Genomic DNA, 23,227 nt, shown 5'->3' on the forward strand with positions numbered 1-23,227 from the left:
CCTCTGTCATCCCTTACTGATTGTACTATTACTGGTATAATGCTAATAGCATTGCATAATTAGTTCCTAAAAGGATTTCTTGCCCTGCACTTTTGACCCAGCGTGAAAGTGAAAGAATGCTGTCATGGGCATTCTTTTACCCATTTGTTGTGCAAACGTTACTGAGTCCCTACTACGTGCCAGTCCCTATACATAGGGATTTGTGTTTGACAGGAAGAAACAGACAAGTGGATAGCATGGTTGAGGATTTAATTGGAATATTTCTACCTAGTGTGTTAAGTATACACACAAAGTCCATTAAGCCCCAGTGAGGAGAGTGTGGGAAGCCTTCCCAGAGAAGGTGGCCTGAGGCCGAGTAAGAGCTCACCAGGAGAAGGAAGAGAAACATGTGTCAGGTAGAGATAGCAGCAAGGCTTGAGCTTAGGTGAAGAGCTGGGTAAATCTTAAAACGTGGACCATGGGAGGAAATGGATTTTAATATATTATACAGCTTTTCTCTATATCAGTATTTTGACTTCTAGGGTACAGATCCTGGTTCTTTGTTCATTCTTGCTTACAAGTGGTTCTGCAATAGATTGTTTTGGTCCTCTCTTTTCTTATGACTGCAATTTTTAAATTAATATCATTAATGATTTTCATCTTGTCTTTGAAGTCTCATTTAATTGAATTCGTGTTCTTACTAGATTATTTTATAGAGTGAAGCTAGTGTTAGGAATTTCTTCCTGCTCCTTAAGTTGTATTTTAATCTGATAGAGAGATGGGATCAAAAGATAGGATCTTTGTGTTCTTCCATGCTTTCTCTCTCTTTCTTTTTTTCCCCCTTGCCGTAAGTTTGCCTGAATATTGTCATACATTTCCTTTCACCTTGATCACGCCTGGGTAGCTCAGGTCAGATTTTCTGCTCATGCTGATATAATGAGGATCACTTTTGACCTGTTCGTCACGCTCTCTGACAAGAAATTGTTTCCCTTCTTACAAGCTACAGTTGAGGGCTTTGTTTTGTGGCCCGTTCGTGTTTGATGTTGCTATAGCCTGATGTAATGGCCGGAGAAATGGGGATACCCCCCTGAGGGGGAATGTGGTCTTTGCTAGGATACCTGGTCTCTGCCTTCTCTCTCCCAGGATTGTGTTAAATCTGCTGCACCAAGGTTCATGCCACTTGGTGTGGGGGAATGGGTAGGCCATAGCCAGTGTGCGTTTAAGTCATTTCCCCAATTCTGGTGAATTTCTTTTTCTTCTTCTTCTTTCTTCTTTCTTCTTCTTCTTCTTTTTTTTTTTCCCCCTCCCAATTCTGGTGAATTTCTAAGAGGCTTTATTTCACTCAGTATCAGCCTTACTACTAACTTTCCATCCTTTCACTCATTATTCTCCTGAAGCAATTTCCATTGGTCTGAGATCAAAAAATTAGAAAAAAGGAAGGCCACACAGTTTATTTCCTTTGAGATTTGAAATTCCACGGAATAATTCTCAAGATTCCTACCAATGTGGCTTTTAGAGTAGTGAGGCCTTTTCCTTTGGTCTTCAGAAATTTGTTTCCTCCCTTGACCATGAAGTTTTATTTTTAAGATTTTATTTATTTATTAGCACAAGCGGGGGAGCGGGCAGCAGGCAGAGGGAGAAGCAGGCTCCCTGCTGAGCAAGGAGCCTGATGCAGGACTCGATCCCAGGACCCTGGACTCTGGGATCATGACCTAAGCCAAAGGCACTCGCTTAACCAACTGAGCCACCCAGGTTCCCCGACAGTGAAGTTTCAAAGCTTAATATATTAGATTATATGCATTTCCTTGTTTGGGTGCCCTTGATGGAATATTTTTGCTAGTTTTTAGTAATTTTGTTTTTTGGAGGCTGTTGCTTATTTTGTTAGTTGTGGGAAGGATGTTCTGTGGTCTGGTTTTCAGCAATCATCATGACTTGATAGCCAAGGAGAGGATGACAAACAACATTTCTGGCTCTGAATGATTCTTTTCTAAGGATTCAGCCTAGAGTTCTTCAGTTTGGAAGTAAATTTGCTTATTGAAGCAATTCAATCAAAATAAGTTTGCTTATTATTTGTTATACAGACATATTTGTTAAGGTGATAGACCGTGGCCCTAGGAGGTGAAATTGGCCCATTTGCCTCCAGCTTCAAGAGACGATTGTGCTGCTCTGTGGCCTAAGTTTTGGTTGGAGGAGAGAACTTGGTGTCTGTACCTTCCCTCCATGGCCATGTAGATTCTATCAGTTTTCTATATTTTTTCATTGTCATATGCCTGGACAAGGTTGTCTGGTAGCGCCGTCCAAAAGTCATCGTGCCTGATCCATGAATCAGTCAGTCTCAGATGCCATAAAAGTAATGTGACTTTGCAAACACCACCCAATCCCTTAGGAGGCTTACCGCTTTTGGGATGAAAACTATCAGCTCCAGAAACTAGAGCCTCAAACGCATATGTAATTGCCCTACTTGGCAGTTCTGTTCTGAATCATCCTTTTTCCATGGCACAGGCTATGTGAGAACTGAATGCGCTCGAGAATGAGTGGGTTTGGTGTTTTGCTTTAGTCTTCAGTGTGCTTGGCACCATGGATTTGCTTTGGGTAACACTAGCCCACTCTTAACAGAGCGACCTGGACAGCTCTTGACTACTTCCCATCATGTCTTTGTTACCTTAACTCAGCTAATTTATGTGAACGGTGGGGTTCTCTGACCTATGGGGCAGGGTGACATAATCTCAGGCAGAAGAATCTTCCAGCCATTTACAGCGTAAAGGGAGAATTCAGTTCTCTTTCCTCCACTTATCTTTCTCATCCCCGTCAACCCCTTTGAGGAGAAGGGAAGGCATTTTCTCTGCTCCGTGGCAACTTGAAGAATTGGGCTTACGCATCATCCCAGTCTCCCCAAACTCGGCTGTAGGACTCCTGGAGTTCTGTTTTATCCCTCCTTCTATGGGGAAGTTAGCAACTTTATTTGGGAGTGATTTTTTTAAAAATGCAAAGTTTAGGAGTTTAAGAAAAAGAATAGAATTTATTGTGGAATGTAGCAGCCCTTTGCTGTTCCTTTGGTTTTTATAGTTAGTTTTTTAAACAGTTTCTTAAATGAATTAAGTGCTGACAAGCCTTTGCCCCTGGGGGGCAGTAATATTACCTCAAATTCTCACATACTTTTTACAGTAAAAGTATCATATAATTATATTCTCCTCTTCCTCTTCTTTCTTCAAATCTGACGACAACTAGTTAATTTTGAAACTTCCAGAGAGATTATTTCAGTGTTATACTGCACCTCTGGGAGAAGAACGGAATCTCCTCTTTTTGTCCATATGCTGACAAAAAATCTCCTAATTTCAGAAGGCGATGATGTCACCAGCTAATGAGCAAAATATTTCTTACTAAACAGATGAGTCCTTCCCTGATTCCTTTGTGAAATTAAAAAAAAAAAAAAAAAAAAACACCCACAATGTGTTTCACATTGTCTATGGTTACTGTGACAACTCATAAACACTTCACAATGTAATTCTGACTTCTTTAGAGAGTGAGACCAATTTTTTTTGTAAACACAAAACACATTAAGCTGATGGCTGGGCCCAGAAGGCCCCTGGCTGGAGGGTCACTGGTGACAGTCATCAGTGCTGATCTTGAACGTCCCCTGGCCGGAGCCAGTGCACTGCCCCCAAGGTAGGGAGTGACCTCGAATGCATCACTTCTTGGACCAGCCGAGGATGAGCAGGCATGTTGGAGAGATTATGAAATCAAGCTTGGAAAAGAGGAGGGCCGGAAGGCTGCTGTTGATTCGTGTCACATGCTGTTCAGCAGGGCGGTAGGAGCCGCCGAGCTCAAGCTCTCTTTGCCTGTCCAAAAAGGCAGGCATCTAAGGTCAGGGGGAGAAAGAAGTGAGCCTCAGGGCCATCTAAACAGTGGCCTGCTAGCATCCGGGAGGAACCCAGAAATGCCCCCACACTCACGGCAGGTGCCCCTCCCCTCAGTGAAGCATGCCTCAGTTTCCCCAGCCAAAGGTGAGTCCTCCCACTTCTGAACGCCTGTGCCTCTTTGTTCCTCTTATGCCTTTATCACAGCTACTTATGCGAATCGTATCTCTGAACCCCTCTTTGGCTCTCTCTGCCCCCAGACTTCTCGATTATAGCCTTTGCAGGCCCAGGTAGAGTCGGCTCCCTCCTATGTCAGTTCCTTGCTCTTCCTTGCATGTTGAATCAGTGCATCCGTCCATTAATTTCGACCAGGAAATATCTGTTTATCACAGCACAGGTCCTTTTTAATTGTCTCAGTGTAAAAGAATATTGTAATGCTCGGTGTTGACAATGGTGTGAGGAAGTAGGCACTCTTTCTTTTTAAAGATGGTATGTATGTATGTATGTATTTAGAGCGCACGCGTGAGTTGGGGGAGGGGCTGGAGGGAGAGGGAGAGATTCTCAAGCAGACTCCCTGCTGAGTGAGGAGCCGGACGTGGGGTTTGATCTCAAGACCCTGAGATCACGACCTGAGCCGAAATCAAGTGGATGCTTAACTGACTGAGCCACCCAAGCGCCCCTAGAGACTCTTTTTATACTACTTGTGAGTGTTAAAAATAATATCGTGTACAGTGTTTCTCCTGAGCAAAGTGTTAATATATATCAAAGAACTTAAAGCTATGCCCATTTTTTTACCCGTAAGTTCTATAATCTAGTCGTTTTATTCTAAAAAGAAGAATGTGTTAGATGTGTTAGAAATTTTATGACAAACTGTTTATCAGAAATTGTTTATGATGTTGAAAAATTGGAAACATGCTGATGTCCAGTGATTCAGGGCGTTAAGAAAATCATGGCTTACTTCTGTGAATACTAATGAATCATGAATATAATTGTGTTTTATTTGATGGATATTTGTTGACACGAGAAATGTTCAAAACATATTAATAGAAAAAGAGATTTTAAAACAGTTTGAACATTATCCATTGAGAGTTCCAAGGTTTCTCTTAGAGGCGGTGGTGCAGCTCAAAGAGGGTCATGGCTCTCGGCAGGCACTTTGTTTCTGCTCGTACTGTGTGTTCATGTGAGAGAGGCTCTGGGGACGCAGATAGTGACAGTGAATGTGGGAGGGAGAGCAGCTGACAATCTCAGAGTCATCCTTTTTCGTAAAACACAACACAAAACAGACATAGAAACCTAAGGGTGTCTATCGTGTGTGTGTGTGTGTGTGTGTGAGAGAGAGAGAGAGAGAGAGGGAGGGAGGGAAAAGTGGGGGGATGTAAGCCAACATATGACTATTTTTCAAAAGATTTTTATTTATTTGTTTGTCAGAGCATAAGCAGGGGGAGCGGCAGGCAGAGGGAGAAGCAGGCTCCCCGCTGAGCAGGAAGCCCAATGAGGAACTCGATCCCCAGACCCTGGGATCATGACCTGAGCGGAAGGCAGATGCTTAACAGACTGAGCCACCCGGGTGCCCCAAAATATAACTAATTTTTCTATCTGAGTGTGGGAGGGTATGGATGATTTCTTTGTCTCTTTCTTCTGTATCTGCATTTTCCATATTTTCTAATTAAAAATATATCACATGTAATCAGAAGTAAACATTACTGAAATACAGTCATGGAAACGAATAGCACAGTGCCCATTGTCTTCATGAAGTTTAGTGAAGGACTGAGTAATACAGGGATTACCATATTCTGGGCCAAGTTCTATGATTGTGTGTGCTGGGCATCCACGCAGCCTAAGGAAGATGAGGAGGAAGGCCAGGAGGGCTTTCCAGGGGAGGTGACGCATGGACTGAATACTGAAGGGTGGGTAGGAGCTGGAAGAGTCCATGGGGTGGGACTCAGAAAGAATCCCAAAACAGGAATCCACCAGTGCAAAGGTGTGCAGGCACGTGAGAGAGGAGAGTATTTGAGGTGCTCTGAGGAAGTCAAAGGATGAGAACCAGATGCTGTGAGAGGCCTTTCCCCACAGTATCTGCATAGAGACACACACACAAACTGGAAATCAGGACTCTGACCACGCAGAGTCCTACGCTCCACAATAAGGCCTTCGGACTTTGCTCTGAGGACCAAACGAACAATTCCTTAGAGTGGCCGTCAGATGCTCAAATCTGTCCTCTGCAAATTTGCACACTTCCTGTGTGCTAAGTAAGGTCAAGTCTACACAGTGAACAAACCAGCGATGCCCTTCTTTCATGACGTGTGTTCCCCAGTTTCCACCTGTCCTCCACCAAGACGCTTCCCAGGGCGGCCTGGCCCACCTACAGCTTACTCAGACACTACTGATGGGGCTGGAAACGATGGGGTTGGAGAGTCTAAACGTCTTCGGGGCACATGGATGACACGCACGTTTACCGAGGGCCCATGTGGTGGGACCCGTGTGGTGGGACCCATGTGGGGCGCCATGAGTACAAGGGGTGGGGGGGACCAGACATGGTCCCTGTCCCTGTGGATCTTCCTGTCTTCAAAACGATGAGCTGTGTCGGAAGCCCGTGTGGTAGCCAACCCTAAGTACCTTCATAAAGTCCGGAATCATCCTCTGAGAGCTGTGGCAGTGACAGCTAACGGGGTGGACAGGAGGAGTAGGCCTCTCGGAGGATAGGCAGGGATGTGCCTTTCCACCGAGCTCCTCACAGAACCTGGGGCCGTCAGGGCCTGGCTTCCTGTGCATCTCACTGACGCCGTTGCCCACCAGGCCTTAGGTCTCACATTCAAGGTCTCTTTTTACCTTCTTAAGAATTCTGGGAGGCTTATCACTGCCTGTTTTATAAATGAGAGAAATTAAGACACATCCTGTTCACAAGTGGCATAAAGGGGCCCTGAGCCCACCTCTGCCAGATTCCTGAGTTCTGGCTCCTAATTCTGCTTAGAATCTTCTCTGCATCGAAACAACCTGTTCGGGGCGCCTGGGTGTCTCAGTCGGGTAATCATCTGCCTTTGGCTCAGGTCATGATCTCAGGGTCCTGGGATCGAGCCCCGAGTGGGGCTCCCTGCTCAGCGGGGAGTCTGCTTCTCCCACTTCCTCTGCTGCTCCCCCTACTTGGACCCTCTCTCCCTCTCTCGCTCTGTCAAATAAAATCTTCAAAAAGTAAATACATAAACAACCTGTTCAGACCCCGCCTCAGATGTTGGCCCTATCAGTAGCTCTCATGTCTTTTCTTTGCCTTTGCCGTGTACAAGGCACCTGGAACAGCAGTTTCTAAGAATGAGAATGGGTCTTGTTTGAATTCCAATCAGTAGTAGGCTACAGCTGCAGTGAGCACTTCCTGAGCTCCACTTGCTGATGGTACAGACACAATTTTTAAAACAACGCTCTAAGATTAATGTTATTAGATGACATTCCCGTGGAGGGATACTAAGACCCATAGAAGTGAAATGATTTGCTGGAGGACTTGGCAATTGAAAGCCAGGTTGTTCCAACTCCAGAGGCTTTTGGCTTTCCTCTTCCCTTTAGCCCACTCCCGGGGCATAATACGTTTTCTCGGCTTGCACCAAGTCACCAGGAAATTCAACCAAGGCCTTGTACTGACCGTTTTAAGGAACTCTAAGCATCACGTTGCAGGCCCTGCGGTTGGCAGTCGTGGTGGAGAAAGCTCCTGTGCAGGTTGGGGGTTGGGGGCAAAACCGTGAAGTTTCACATTCTGTGCCTGCCATTGACTGTCTGTGAAATTAGGGCACATGTGTAAATGCCCAGCACGGTGCCTGCGGAGTACGAGCAGTCAGTACTTAGGGGTGTTGGAAGATTAATGTCAGGAAAGCACCTGCCACCAATTGGGGTACACGTGGGCCCTAAGCAGGCAGTGGGGAAGGGAGTGTTCGTGCAACCAGAGAAGGTGTAGGGGAGCGGGTTGGCAGAACTAGGCTGTATAGGGAAGGTGTAGCAGACCCTGTGGAGAGAAATAATAGGAAAGTCCATTAATAGGGGTAGGAGGAGACCCTTCCAGGGAAGAAGGAAAATAGGGGGAGAGGGGAATTCATGCAGTTCTTGCTGAAGAGTGAGAGATGCCAAAGGGGCCCAGGAAAAGGGGATGGGGCTCTGGTGCTCTGTGACACAGCCTGGGACCTCTGCATGGTAAGAAAGTGTGTGTGTGTGTGTGTGTGTGTGTGTGTGTTGTGTGTGTTGTGTGGTGTCCTACCAAGAGAGGTGACCTTGCATTATAATAAATAAATGCCCACACAGGGAGAGAGGCACCTAGGACTGGGCAGCCCAGACCTCCCAGTGGGAATACGTGACTTACCCGACTGAATGAGTTACTCCTGAAATCCAGACCGGACTTGCAGCCCGTGCCGTGGAGACCGCATACGGGTTTTCAGTCCTGTCCTGTTTAGATGACATTCTGTTGCAGTAAGAGCGTGTGCCTATGGCTCCGCAGACACCCCTGAGACAATGAAATGGTCATCTTGTGACACAGTCCCTGTGCACACATTTCTAGAATACAAGAGAACTCAGCTGCTCTGAGGTGACCACTGAAACAATTTGGTAAGACAGTTTTAGAAGCATCACTGGACAGGAAATATCTACGTTTACTTGAGTAGTTAAAATAGAAAAAAAAAAGTGGGGAGAGACAGAAAGTGACAACTCCAGGAGAAAACCAAAATCACAAGTTTTAATTCAGTAATGTCACAAATAGCCATTGGAAGGTGTCTATTTTCAATCGAGACTACTCCCTTCAGGGGGTGTTTGGAAGAATATCTGCGAAAGAGATCTTTTTTAAGTTCAGTCACTTGCAAGGGTTAGTCCTTGTCCCGGATTTGCTCAGATTCCCGCGTTCTTTTTTTCTCTCTCTGGAATTCCATAGACAGTAATTAAGGAACTGGGGGCCAGCGGGAGGTCAGGGAGCCTTCGTCAGTGAAAACAGGGATTGTTTGCCACGTACAACACTCCCTTTTTTCCTGGTGGTGAATAGGAGATTTGCTTAGAGCCGATGACTTATGCCTTTCTTATAAGTTATGCAGTTAGCAAGGAACTGGGGAATCAGGCAGCAAGCAGAAAGCAGCTAATTGAATCCAGTGTCTTCACTTTTTCCTCCTTCGAATACTAATCTGTGCTGGTGGAGCCTGTCTGATCATGTAACTCCAAAGGAACATGTTTGAGGAGTGCCTCAAGCTCACTTGGAGATTACAGAGGTGACGGACGCAGAGGGAAGCCGTTGTCAGCGTGGGGAGGGGGTGGGGGTGCCAGCGGAGCTCAGCATCGCCCCTCACGCCTGCTCGATGCCGAAGCCGGTAAGTCCTCCGGGTGTGGTTCCTGTGAAAGGGAGAATGTGCTTTCTGTCACTGCAAGGAAAAGCTTTTCGATTGCTCCTGGCTGTGATGGCTTTCTCTTTTCTACCCAGATGCTGCGAGGTTTGTCCTCCTTTCCTTCCCTGCTCTGGAACCCGGAGCGCTCTTCCTAGCACGCTCACCCAGATACGAAGACGTAGCTTTGGGGGGAGAAGGGTGAATATTATTTGGAGAATAGAGCGATTCCCGAGAGATTGAGTGTACGTGGTTGGAGCTCAGCTGTCACTTGTGGAGGCTTTCAGTGTGAAGGGCTTGACTGCAGACAGCCTTGCATGATGTCGCTTTTCATAAACCTACAAGCGATCGGCTCCCTTCCCTTAACGTTAATGCCACGGACAGTGCGCATCTAGGAAGTTGGAGCGACTATGTCTGATTATGCGCCCAGTTAGCCAGAAACCGTTGTGTGAATTTCATAAGCAAATACATTTCCATTTTCGGAATACATTCAGAAATGCTTAAATATCTTATAGTGTTACGTGTGGCTCCAGGGGAGATAAATTGACTTCGTCCGGCTGTTAATAATTAGGACAGTGTGCTGAGTGTTTGGAGCTGGGGAAGCAAGCTGAGTGTATTTCTGCAAAAGGCAAAGTTCGTATGTAATCCTGTTGGCTCAGCATGGTCTCGAGCAGTCCCCAAAAGGGTTCTGGTTGCTCTTTGCAAGTTCACTGTAACTTTTATTATGGGGCAGTGCTCCTGTGCTATGTGGCTTTTGGAGAGCGTTTGTTACAGTGCATCACAGTTGCAAGAAATGTCTTTTTTCCTTTTTTTTTTTTTTTTTTTTTTTTTACTGGGTCCAGTGAAGTACTCTCTCTTACTGACCTGCGGTGACAGACTTGAGAGTGAGGGGATGCTTTTCGTTTGCTCCAGCACACAAATTTTTCTATCTACAGATGCTATTAATTGTTCCCCATTTTTCCTGATCATCCTTCACGTAGCTGTGTGATGAGAAGCTCTCCACGCTGGCTCCACGTCTCTCCTATTAGAACATTGCAGATGTGTCAGGGACGCACATGTTCCAAAAGAAGATGAGAAAGGAGGAGGCTCCACCCTCCTTCGCCTGCCAAGTGGGCCCCATAGGCTCCTCATTCAGCCCCCTGGCAGGCAAATGGTGTACTATCTCTTTAAAGCAGCTATAGTTTTGTGCCTTGGCTTGGTCAATTTGTTATGGTTTAAAACTGTGGAGCCAGCTGTCTGCAATCTGATGTAATGTTGCCATGGAAACCAGAAATGAAACACTTAAGCATTCACCACAGAATTACTACATATAGCATTAGCCAAAGTAATTAAAAGTTGAGCCATATGGGCTTTCTGGTGGAAAAATCTGCAAGAGAGAGGCTGGAAATCAACTGTTTCTGTTTACAATAATGTAAATCCACTTTTCCACGTCCTTTGGTGGAATGCATTAATTGCCTTTTACACCTAAAGCTTAGAGGTGGGGAGTTTTTTACAGATAATTTAGTTTTCACCTTCTCATTGAGACGATGATCAGATTAAAGTTTACTTTAGTCGTCTGACCTGGGGCAGGACGGGGAAAGGAGATACCGTGCCCTGTTACAACGTGCATAAACATATACTGTGATTTCTTCACTTCAGTTTATTTCAAACCTGTTTTCTGGTGTGTTCTATTTAATTCTAGGAGTCTATTTCTTGGAATCAACCATTCATTTTATATGTAATGCAGATTCCCTTCATCTGTTACCAGAGTGCCTCCAGGTGCCAAGATTTCACACACACTCTTCTTAATTAAATAGTTATTTTTAAATTCTTACACCCTCATCTCTGGGGGTGTAATTTCTGAATAAAAAGACACAACAAGGGGTGCCTGGGTGGCTCAGTCGGTTAAGCATCTGCCTTCGGCTCAGGTCATGATCCCAGGGTCCTGGGATGCCCCAGCATCCAGCTCTCTGCTCAGCGGGGAGCCTCCTTCTCCCCCTCGTTCCCATTCGTGTTCTCTCTCTCGCTATCTCTGCCTCCCTCAAATAAATAAATATTAAAAAAAAAAAAAAGACATGACAAGTTATTTTCAGTATTTGGTAAGTGGTGTGTGCTTATTTAAAAGGAGAAACATGAAATGAGGAATTTAAGCTTTAGTCCCCAGTTTAAAAGAAATGCACCCCTTTTACAGCGTCTTTATGTTAAAACAGCTAGAGAATTTTTTAAAGGCAAATATTTCACAACTCCTTTTCCTCTGGACTCAGGAGGAAGTGAGAAGTCAGCACCTCTCTATCAATAAAAAGCATCCTTGGGCTACACTTGTTTAACTCCAGTGACTTCTAGGCTGATTCAAGGAGGATGTATCTTGATTGACTTTGATTTTACATTTTTCTTCATATAAATTGGGCTGCATCTACCTTGTTTAGTGTCCAAACCATGATAATGAAAAGTTGCCAGTTGCTATGATTTGTGATTGTCAATGGTAAACACCCCCAAAATCTTCATTTTTTTTTAAGGAAAATAAAAATAACATTAGTTCAAAGTTGTAAATAGCTCCTATTTCTCTAAAATAGATGGAACATGTGAAAGCAATTAAACAAGTACCTGGAATATGTTATTTTTCACCACGTTGAATCAGGACAGAGGAAAGTGGGGGAGGGGGTCTTTGCCTTTAATTCTGTTGTCCTGGTTTAACTATTTCAAAAGTTCCCTCTGATGGCATGTTTCCTACATATGATTTGTCTTTGTGGAATGCGCAGGCGCACACAGCCCCCACCCCCAGCACCACGAGAACCAGCAGCAGTAGCAACCCCCACGCTAGGTGCAAGGTACACACACCCACACCCACACCCACACCCACACACACGCACACACACACACACACACACACACACATATACATCACTGATTGTCATTCTCTAATCGAGCTTCCTGTGTCTTGATTATAAAGAACCTGTACTCATTTCGTCTTTCACTTCAGGATTTTGTATTCTTTCTTTCTTTCTTCCTTTTTTTACTTCGGGATTTTTTAATGTGAGAGTTACGCACACATGTTCTAGGTTTGTCCCGCTATAGTGTTGGTTCTCCTCCTGTTAGAATTGCTTAGCTTTTGAGACGCATCAAGAAGGCGGAATCCTTTCAGTGTTCACGTGTAATTCCGTGCGCTATGGTTTTGCTCAGGTGCTGATTACCCAGAATGAGGGTTCACCCAGTTCTCATTTCTCTGGTTGACCACTCTGACCATTTCATCACACATCAACACTTCAGCCAAGTAAAAATGAAAATCAAACCAGACGATTCCATTATGTAGCAGAAGCTGTACTTTGATTTCATTTTGTTTACGTTGTAAGTTTTAGACCAAACGCATTAAAGCTCATTGCTGGCATGCGGTGTATCCTCCCCCCATTACCTGGGGGTTCCATTTCTGTTCTGCGTGATCAGCTAAGCAGTTCGCTTCAGTTCTGAAATGGAGATGTGACATCGTATCTAGGAATTTTTTAGAAATTGAATACGGTTCGCAAAAGGGAAGCCTGAGAAATCCCCCTGTCCTGATGACTTGCCATTTCTGGGTTATAATAATTATTCTTCAGTGGGTGAATGGTTTGCTTATAGTCCTGCAGAGAGAAAGTACAATGGCCCTATGCTGGGAGCTCCAGGGTGAGGACAGAGGCCAGAAAATGGGTTGTATTTATCCCTTACGTAGTGCCACAGAGCTACAGAAATATTTGTGCACTCACAACATGCTGCACCAATTTTCTGCCTAAGTAATTCATGGAATCTCTACCTTCTTTACCCTTGAACCACTGTTCTCTGCTAATTCTCGCGGACCTATTCGATTGTCGATAAAGTTGGGATTATGGAGAGCCTTTCTTGCAGGGGGAGGGGCTACATATTAAGACTGTTGTTCAGGGCTGTGGTTTTTGTTTTGCTTCAGCAGTGTTGTTTATGTGAGGCATTTCTGTCCTTACTCGTTCTGTGAACCAGGTTTGAGAAGTGGAGAGGAGGTCGTTGCCAGGAGGTGCAGGACCCACTGGGGCGGCCCCCAGGCTGCCCAGGGTGCGCGGCTGCGTGCCTCCGCCGGGCCTGCGCTCTCGGGACCGCCGAGCACCCGGCCCGCGCAGCGCGCCCCTGGAGTTGCAGATTTCTTTTGCTTTTGCACATTTTGAACAGATAAAACAGAGGAAGCTGCATATTGAATGTTAGAGCTGACTTGGAACTGAAACCCGCATTTTGTTCACAAGGAAAGGATTGTTTTCACTGGGGTCACTGCTGCGGAGAGAGTTTTTTTTCCTCTCTCTGTAATGTTTGATACTTGAGGGAAAACAGCTGGGTTGAGCATACTTGAGTCGCTGCAAAATGAAATGGGATGCTGGGGAATATGCAGTGTGCTGTATGGCTGAAAAGGTCAGCTTTTTCCCTTGTCCCCCGTGGAGGAATGCGGGGTCTGTCCTCAGGCTCGCCTTGTGAGCTCTCAGAAGGAGCCGGGAGAGCCGGGAGGCATGGCTGAGGTGTGGCAGGCCCTCCCCACGAAGGGGGCAGACGGCGGCTTTTTGCTTCTCTTCCTGTTTCCTGCCCTGCTGTTTTTGATTTGGGGGGAGGACTGGAACAAGTCAACAGAATTTTGGTTTGGAGGAGTAGTTGATGACCACGTTAAGCAGTCCTGATGGGCCAGACAGAGGAGAGCCGGGCCCAAACCACAGCAGTGGGACTGAAATGACAGGGCCGGCCTTGCGGAGACAGTCCTGTCGGAGGCCGGGCCGTCATTGACACAGACGCGTCCCACGCCCGTCCAGGGCCCCGGGGTGTGTCGTGGCGCCTGGGACCTGGTTCTCCACCGCGTTGGGCCCCGGAGTGGTGTGTGCGGCTCCGAGAACCGGTGGGGCCGGCCGGGGGTGCCCCGGGTGCGTGTGCCCCAGGTGCAGCCGCTCAGCTGCCGAGCTCAGACTGGCGGTGAGGCTGGGCTGCACTGGCTGCCAGAGCGCAGGGCCCCGGGGCGGCGATCTGATGAGCTTTTCCCTTTGTTTCTTTGCCAGTCAAGAGAACAATCGGATGATGAGACCGAGGAGTCGGTGAAGTTTAAGAGGTTACACAAGCTGGTCAACTCCACTCGCAGGGTGAGAAAGAAACTGATCAGAGTGGAAGAAATGAGAAAGCCCAGCACCGAAGGTAAAAAAAAAAAAAAAAAAAAAAAAAAAAAAAAAAAAAAACGCTCCTCCCTGCTTATTCCAAATTAAATCAGGCGGGGTCAGCTCTTCAGTAGGAAAAGAGTATGATTTCAAGTGGAAAATGGATTGCATTCCAGTCAAGGCTGGCAGAGCGCGCCTGGGGTCTGTGCGTGAGCACGGGCGTGGCTCAAAGCGTTTGGGGTCGGGGGGCGGGGGGGGGGGCGGGGGGGGGCTTGGTACTGTTCACGTCACAGCGGTGGGAAATGGCTGATGTGTGACAGGGAAGGCTTCTCAGGGTGTGGTACAGCTTTAACATTGAGCATACGCCATTTTACATCAACTTGAGTTTATAACTTCTCAGCAGTAGCCTCTGTGCCGCTGAACTTAGTCCAGGGTTGGTACACATGCGTCTCAAACAAACATCGAACGATCGAGGCACTTAACATCCCTTCCGATCTCCGAGGGGCGATTGTTCTTCCTGTAAACAGTCTCAAGACTCCCTTCAGATGGGGCTCTGAGGACCTTCCGCTCTGAGTGGATCTGAAGAGCTGTATTGCTGGCTAAGCGGCTTGTCAGATGAAGCAGTGATGTCAGAAGGGGCACGAGCTTGGATTTATTGTACTGAATAGTTAACCTTTGAAGTGTGATTATGACAGTTTCAATCTCAGCCGTATTCGTCACTTCTGTTGTTAGCTGTGTGCATTTGCGGCACCTTGTAAGATTCTCCCAAAAGGATAAAATAAAAGAATAAGATTTCCTGTTTGGAAAATAATAAGTGAACTGAAAAAAAATACTGGAAACAATAGGTCTTATTTTTTAAAAGCACATGACTTGTTAAAATGTCATAGCTACATTTTGAGGAATTTCAAAAATTTAAAGTATAGATTTGAAAATGATCATTGAGAGGCCTTTTTGTCGTGCATAAATAAAATCAAGGCGTGGAGAGAACTGGAATTTCCCCTGAGTTACATAGATGAGAGTTTCCTGTTGTTTTTATTGCTGTTTTTTAATTTCTGTTTGCTGTAATTATTTATCAGCTTAAATCCACTAGAGAAATACTAGAGGTGAGGGGATTACTAGGGGAGCGTGGAGGTGAGAAAGGGAAAGAAGGGAGGAGGGCCAGTGAGAGAGACGTGCTTATGGGCAATTTCACAGAGTTGTGTTGAATTCCAGGTTTCGTTTGGGTGTCTTCTTGCATGGTAGTTCAGCTTGTCTTTGGGTGCAGTGCTGATTTTGCATTGGATGTTTTAACACCTGCTGCTCACTCGTGGTTTTCACAGTACAGAATATGGCCTGATTTCCTCTCACTGGCAGCTCTTAATGAAATCACACACACACTATCCATTGGTAATAGTAGGAGAACCATGTGGAATTGCCATCATCCAGCCTGGGACACCACATTTTAAAACAAACCTCTCACACTTGCTAAAATTAAATCTCAAATACAGCAAACGGATTGGTGGGTCTTGTCCATGAATGAGCACACATGAGTGGCATGCGGGGTACTCTGGGTCTACCAGCCAGGTGCCCGTACATACAGCGTTGTCATGGGCATTAGGGCCACCTTTCCAACTATCTCTGAGAGACGTAGTTGACAAAAGGGAAGGGTAGCTACCTGGAGGGGTAGCTGTTAGGTAAAGCGTAGTAATTGTATGGACTTCTAGTCCTGAACTTGAATTCATCTGGTTATGAATTAGGTGCCACTGATGGAAGATGGAGTAAATGAGCTTGAGTCCCCATTAACCTCTGGTGTCCGATGAGTTGGGAAGCTGGACTGCCACTAACCGGGCTTGTCTGTTTTGCCAGGAGAGGTGTCAGGTGTGTGTGAGTGCAGGGCATCCGCTTGGGGCTGCCCCCGACCAGACTATAGCACTGTCCCCCAAGTCCTGTGAGTGGCGCTCTCTGAGGTTCCTCATTGGCAGAACTGGCCACTGATTCTGCAAAGCAGGAAAGAGTCACATTCCCAGTCACCCTTCCTTCACTCTCCTGGGACCTTCAAAGAGTTGAGGCTTTCACTTCCTACGTGTCTGTGCCAATACTAAGGTGTCTGAAGGATAATTCACCTGTACCGAGAGCATCGTGTGCGCCAGCCACTTTCTACACACCTTGGGTGTGATGTTCTCCTAAAATGTCCTCCTCAGCGTAGCCCCCAGAGGCAGGCATTAACACTGTCCTCATTGCACACATGAGGGAACGGACACCCCAGAAGGTTAAATAATTCACTCAAGGTCACTGAGCCAGCTGGCAGACAGCCCAGAATTAAGTCCAGACAGCCTGGGTCTCCACTCTGCTCCCACCTCTTCCCCACCCCTCAGCTCTACAGTCCTGCGAGAGAGACAGAGAGAGAGAGGAGAGAGAGAGAGAGAAAGCCCAGTCTCTGACCTAGTCTCACCCTTGTGACTGAGTTTCAAGTCCTTATCCAGGGCATGAATGGCCCTAGACGATATTCAGTCTTAGGCCAGGTCAGTGCCCTTTGCCTATTTTTGTGTTTTGTCCCCTAGAGCTGATACCCACCTGCCCTCCTCTCTCATGAGGCTCAGCTTATCTGTGACCCAGTAATGAATCATTAGCTTTCGTACAGTGCTGTTTAGCTTATAAAGTGCATTCACATATTTCTTTTCATTTAATTTTATCCTCTTCAGTGGCCTTGCAGTAGATATTTGTAAGATAGGCAGACATTACAGGTGAGGAAACAGACTCAGAGAGATGAAATCATTGCCCAAGGTCACGGAGGCGGCGAGTGGCAGAATCCGAGCTGGAATCAGGGCACGAAGCTGTGTTCTTGGCATTAAGTCATCCCGTACCCTAGCCCCGTCCGCACTCGGATCTCAGGGACGAGGATAGATAAAGGTCATTACGTGTAGTAGGTCACACCAAATCACCATGGGGTCAGAGCATGGTGACTGCCGTTCTTCCGAAGGATGATTGTACTTGGAGGTCCCAGAATGGGAGCAGTGGTGCTCTAAACCCAACGAATCAAGTCCAGGCTCGGGGCAGACCCAGACAGAAGAACCCGCACCATGCAAGGCCTGCCCCCAGCACACAGGCTGATGCAGCCACGTGAGAAGCACTGGTCACTTTTCCCTCCAAAGGCCGTACCAAATGCAGACTTCTTAGAACCAGGAGGCAGAACTATAGGTCATGGGCAGGTGCAGACCAGCTGGTTGCAGACTCAACACCTGCCGTGGAAGTACTGGAAGCTCTGATGACAGCCCTAAATACAGAGTCCAGAAAATTTCCACACCACTATTGGCTGACAGGTCGTTAAAATATCCGGTAGACCCACCTGAATTCCCCGAGGCCCCTTCAGGCTGTAGGTAAGTGAGGGCCTTGCGCTTCTCCAAGGACACCAGGGCGAAATGTAAAGCCGTGGTCTGTGGTCTGGACACATATATACAGGAGTCCAGGGCTGGGCCTCTGCCACCAGGTTGTGCCTCTCATCTTGGCCCCCGTCCCTTCTTCCCGAGAGTGGAGGGTGGGTTTTATCTAGAAGAGATTGCCATGTTTACTTCTCACAGCAGAAGGACCCTTGGCCTCCATACCTTATTAGTCAGGTGTCCTGAGAACAGAGCAGCAGAGTTCCACGATTTTTGCACACTGCCTCTGATCCAGCGAATATCCACTCAGAACCCTAGACTTTGCTTTTAAACTCTCATGAAAGATCCGGGAATAGTCCTCCAGGGAATACATTTGTGCTGTGGATGATGGCGAACTTTGGACTGGACATGGTCTTGAAACTCCCTCCCCCCCACCATCTCCGTGACATCAGAATCAGTCTCGGGTTCTATTTCATAACCACATTTCTGATTTCCTTCACATTTTTAACAGTAACTCCCATCAGTTGGAAAAGCAGGAAACCTTTAGAATTTGAAAGGACTGCTACCAGTCCTTTCGTCCTTCCCCTCTCTGAAGTGAGTAGCTCGCTCTGACATTTACCCGTGTGCCGGCACCCTCACCCCAGCCGGTATATTTAGGGCCGTCCCTCTGTTCCAAGGAACTTTTTATTTTTTCCCTTTCACAGTTCAGCTGGTGGAAAGCTGCAGTGCTCAAAAGTTTCCTTACAATTAAAGGGACACAGCCAGTTAGGATCGCTACACCCACAGTTTGACCTACTTCTTTCTCACATCTGTTCACATAACACACGCAGGAAAGAACTCAGTTTTCCTGCCAGTGAGTCCAAACCTTTCCACTGGGCTCTGGAGGGCTTGGCTCAATACCTTGCTCCAGGGAAGGCTTCAAGAGCTGGAATCCGTGAAACAAAGTAGAACGCTCGATGGGGCTGCCTGCGTGTCCAGGCCCTTAAATGCCCCTGCTGCTTCCTAGCAGGGCTGGTTCATGGCAAGTCTGGCAGGAATCACCCAGTTCCCTAAGTTTTTTTGTTTGGCTTGTCACCTGGAGACCATCTGTCAGTTGCATTTGCACGCTATAACCCTGTATGGTGTCTTTGCACCCAAACTGCCTTGGTAATTTAATTACTTGCATGGCACATGTACCAATAAAAAAATCACTGTCAGCCACGTGGCATTCATCACACACTGACTGTAAAAAACCACGCGGACTCACCAGGAGGGCCTTTCAGAGGGGGGAAGGTTTCTGATTCCTAGCTTCTGGGGACTGCACTTACAAACTGGGGAAGGTAATCCTTTTTGGAGGGGGGGAGGGGTAGTTATCTTTAAATGCTAAGGGCTAAGGAGTATGGTGATAATGACTGGCTTAGGTTTTCCACATGGCATTTTGAACAGGTTTCTTAAGGTGTGTGTTCTACAAAGATATTGAGAGAAGGAGAAGAAAACACACCCAAGACCCTTTAACATGAAGCTCGTGTGAAACCATACGTTGGCAGTTTCTTTTTTCCTTGCATTTATTCGAGCGGGAGCTGGGTTTATGGAGAGCGTAGGCCATAGGGGGAGGGGATCGCTGTGGTGTCTGCGAGGACTGGCTTATTCTTTGTAGGGCAGGGGCTGTAACGGAAGAAAGAGCTGGGTGAGAGGACGTGGAGGTATATTTACAAGAGACGTGAACCTCTCGTATTGATTTCCCTCCAGGCGGGGAGGAGCACGTGTTTGAGAACGCCCCGGTCCTGGACGAAAGGTCCGCCCTTTACTCTGGAGTGCACAAGAAGCCATTTTTCTTTGATGGCTCTCCTGAGAAGCCTCCGGAAGATGATTCGGACTCTCTCACCACGTCTCCGTCGTCCAGCAGCCTGGATACCTGGGGGGCTGGCCGGAAGTTGGTCAAAACCTTCAGCAAAGGAGAGAGTCGGGGCCTGATTAAGCCCCCCAAGAAGATGGGGACGTTCTTCTCCTATCCGGAAGAAGAGAAGGCCCAGAAGGTTTCCCGCTCCCTCACCGAGGGGGAGATGAAGAAGGGCCTCGGGTCCCTGAGCCACGGGGTAAGTACAGACGGCGTTTGCTTCTATGACAGCCACCGGCGTCGGCACCACCTTCTGGTGTCCCTGGAGGAGGTTCAGAGCGTCCGGAAGCAAATCCGCTTGAAGAAAACGGATACTAACTATTCGTGTTCCAGAGCCTTCCTCTGCCAGCGTCCCTCCAGAAAAGGCGTCCACGGCACCGCCTGCGACCTGCAGCTGCTCCGGCAGAAGCCCAGAGGGGGAGGCGGCTGCGGCGCCCCCGGCAGGAGGGCGCGTGCGCGGCCGGCGGTCAGCGAGTTCAACATCACGTACGTGGTGGAGCGGAGCCTGTACAGCCACCTGAACCTGAGCCAGCTGGTGCGGCCGGCCGCGGACAGGACCCTGAGCAGGGCCGAGAGGCAGGACCTGCGGCGCTGCTTGCTGGACGAGGACGAGGAGACGAAGAGGAAGTGGGCCGCCACGGTCGACCGCTGTACTAAAAGGGTTCTCTTGAGAATCCACCAGAAGTCTGTGAGTCCCAGAGGTGGTGGCCAGGACGGCCTTGTCATTTCTGTGAGGTGCAGTCAAGCATTATGGCCTCTCCTCCGGGGGCCTGGCGCCCTCCCCCTCTCTTCTGCTCCTGACTTCGTGACTTCGGGGTCCATTCCGCCGGCGCCTCAGCTTTCTGACCCTACTTTCGTGTAGCGCTGGCTGCTTTTCCATTTGTCCTCTTGCCAGTTGAAGCCGTTTGATTTTTAATTGAAACTCAACGCTGGTGATGATCCAGGGAAGGGCTTTCAGAGTACAGGGGTGGGGTTTGGCCTCCTTCTAGGAGTGGCTGTCTTGATTCTCAGCCATCCGTCACTTGACCTCAGAGAAGCTGATTCAAAACAGAAGGACGTGTTGCCCTAGAAGACACGTTTATTCTTTCAGCTAATTAAAACAATAGAAACTGGCTCACGGAAGGGTTGTCATCAATACAGTCATCGATTTGGTGATTTGAAAACTTTGTAAAGTCCATTTCTTTTATTAGTAGGGCCAAGCAGAAAGTTCTTAAATGTAAAGGGGAAAAAAATATTAGAGCTCTTTTGTTTTACTTAAATCTGTTTGATAGTCTGTCTTCTTAAACAGAGGGGTCGACATTTAGAAATGTCTTCCACGGCCCCATAGATTCTTCTGTACATAGCAAGGAATAAAGGACTTATATTCAAAAATACTGAATTATTAGAGACCTAGTAAGATTGTTTTTTAGGGCATGACTTATGTTGAACTTGAGATATATAAGCATTTTCCCCCTGAAATTCCCACCCAACTTTTAGCTTGCACAGGAACCATATAAAATGGCACAGAGGAGAGCTGTGGGCTTCCTGGCCCCCTGCCCCCCTGCCCCCCGGCACCCCGTTCAATCCACTAGGGCTGTAGCTGCGTCCCCTGTAAGGGTCTGAAGGAACTGCAGTGTGACCTCCCACGGGGGCTTTTCCTGGGCTTCCTAGACGTTCGTGCGTCAGATATTCTTCCCTGGACAGCTGCTGTAACTTCATTCTGTCGACTTCTGCTTCTTGTGGAAACGGAGACCGACTGGTCCATGCCATCCTTAAAATGACCTTCCCGGTTCCAAAAGGACTGGCAGATCTATCCTAGCCTTTAGGTTTTCCAGATGTTCCCACATGTGTTGACTTTCTTTCTGGAGCTTATTTTCTATTTTTTTTCTCATTCATACAAATCTTCTAACACTTTAATACTATGACAGCTTCCCTTCTGGCTCTTTCTATACATCATGGCAATAGTTTGTGGTTGGTTCTGTATTTGTTGTACATTAACAGAATTCTCTTTCTCCTTCAGTTCTGACCCATAGGTGAACCAGTCTTGGTATAATTTATTAACTTGGGAGGGGCTCTGCCCAGTTCGTCTGCACATGACCTTGATAGGACAGATCTACCTCTTCTCTGTTAATTGGTTACTCGCCCCCATGGACTTAAATCATGTCATACTGAGAATTTTTCCACCTTGAGTACCTTGAATTCCTCATGCATCCCTCATACTTACTGCCAGGCTAATAATGTAACTTGTGCAAGACTTTCTAGAAGTTATATTTCTAAGATCTGTGCTAATTAAATTGTGGGCCAGTGATTAATTCTTCACAAATGCTGAGTATGGACATGAGGCAAGTTTCTTTTCAAGCACCAAATTTTTCCTCCTTATAAATATGGTGGCACTGTGTAATCTCTATCCCGGAGTCACCCAAGGCTGCACATTTTTCAGGTACTATGAGCCTGAGGGAGTACTGGACAGCTCTGCTACGACGTGCTGAAATACGTGTTCAGGACTGAATTAGAAATTTGCACAAACCTTTTCTTGTTAAGTATAACTGCACAACCAGGAAGATGAAATTTAATTTTCTAATCATTCAGAGAATGTAAGGGGAAATATGCATTTTAGCAACAGACTTTTTAGGGTGGTTTGGTTTGGTTTGACGGGATTCATCTCTTTGCTTGGTTTACTTGAACGGTCTTTTCTGTCCTTGTCATTATCGCCGCCACTTTATCTAAAAGTGCACAGTTTCCTTTACTTTTCAAACTTGATCCTTTTGTCTTTCAAAAAATGCCATATTTGCTTGATGAACCCTCAGGGAAATGATAATGCTGTATATTCACTGGAAATGGTCACCTGTCTTGCTTTTTATTTGGTCATTCAGTTTTTGTTTGGGGGAACAGGCATGCATGACATTTTGGAATTTTGTCCATCTTTAAAATTCAACCCCCCGTGCCCACCCAAAACATGTTTTCAACTGCATGACCATTCCATCGACTGGCTCTCCTCATCCACAAGCATCTGTCCCAAATGTTCTTATCGTCACCTGTACCGGAGACACAGGAACTTAAAAAAAAACCTCACCTAGGTTTCAATTATGTATATCACCAAAGGCGAAGATTGGTTTACTTTCTTTTACTATTCTCTCTACAATCTGTAGAGAGAAGGAGTGCTGTTTTGAGAACTACTTGATATACAGAAAAAGCTGAAGATTCGATCAAGCGACGTCTGTTGTTCTGTTCTTTGTCTCTCCTCCACTGATAAAGAAGAGTCTATTCCAGACACCTTAGCATAGCACCAGGAGAGGTTATAGTTGGTAGCTGAGAAACCCACTCCACTCTTCACTCTGAGGTTTTCATTTTAGGAAGAAATGCCTACAGCTGGCATATGAAGACACAAACGAGCTTCTAATTTATTGCAGTAAAGTTTCCACATAAATTCTTTCTCAGTTATTTCATACGCATCAGAAAGTACGTGCTGGGCTCCAGTGTTGCAGTCGATGCTGGAATTTAAAGCAGGGAGATGCAGAAGCCATAAAATGAAGAGGCATCTGGGTGCCATACTGTATCTGTGAAGCCCTGAGGAACAGGAAACGAACTAGGAGAAAATCACTGCCTTTGCAAAAATGCGAAAATCTATTTGGCAGTATAAGCTGGAAAGGGAAGGTAAATGTTAAAAATTAGCCTTGAGAGGTGGCCATAACCTTGCTTGCCAGGTTGGGAGATTTGGTGAGTGTTTTTGAATAAA

At 46.6% G+C, this 23,227-nt stretch overlaps 1 protein-coding gene across 1 annotated transcript in view; it reads left to right on the forward strand.

Moving 5' to 3' along the window:
• Positions 1-23,227, forward strand: part of SASH1 (SAM and SH3 domain containing 1) — a 186,977-nt gene that overhangs the window by 132,597 nt on the left and 31,153 nt on the right. Inside the window, 2 exon segments of the mRNA XM_045805301.2 lie at positions 14,188-14,320; positions 19,365-20,200. Of these exon segments, the coding sequence (XP_045661257.2) occupies positions 14,188-14,320; positions 19,365-20,200 (969 nt within the window).

This window comes from Ursus americanus, chromosome 11 (genome assembly GCF_024610735.1).
Source record: "Ursus americanus isolate L20-20 chromosome 11, mUrsAme1.1.p, whole genome shotgun sequence".
Classification (NCBI taxonomy): domain Eukaryota; kingdom Metazoa; phylum Chordata; class Mammalia; order Carnivora; family Ursidae; genus Ursus; species Ursus americanus.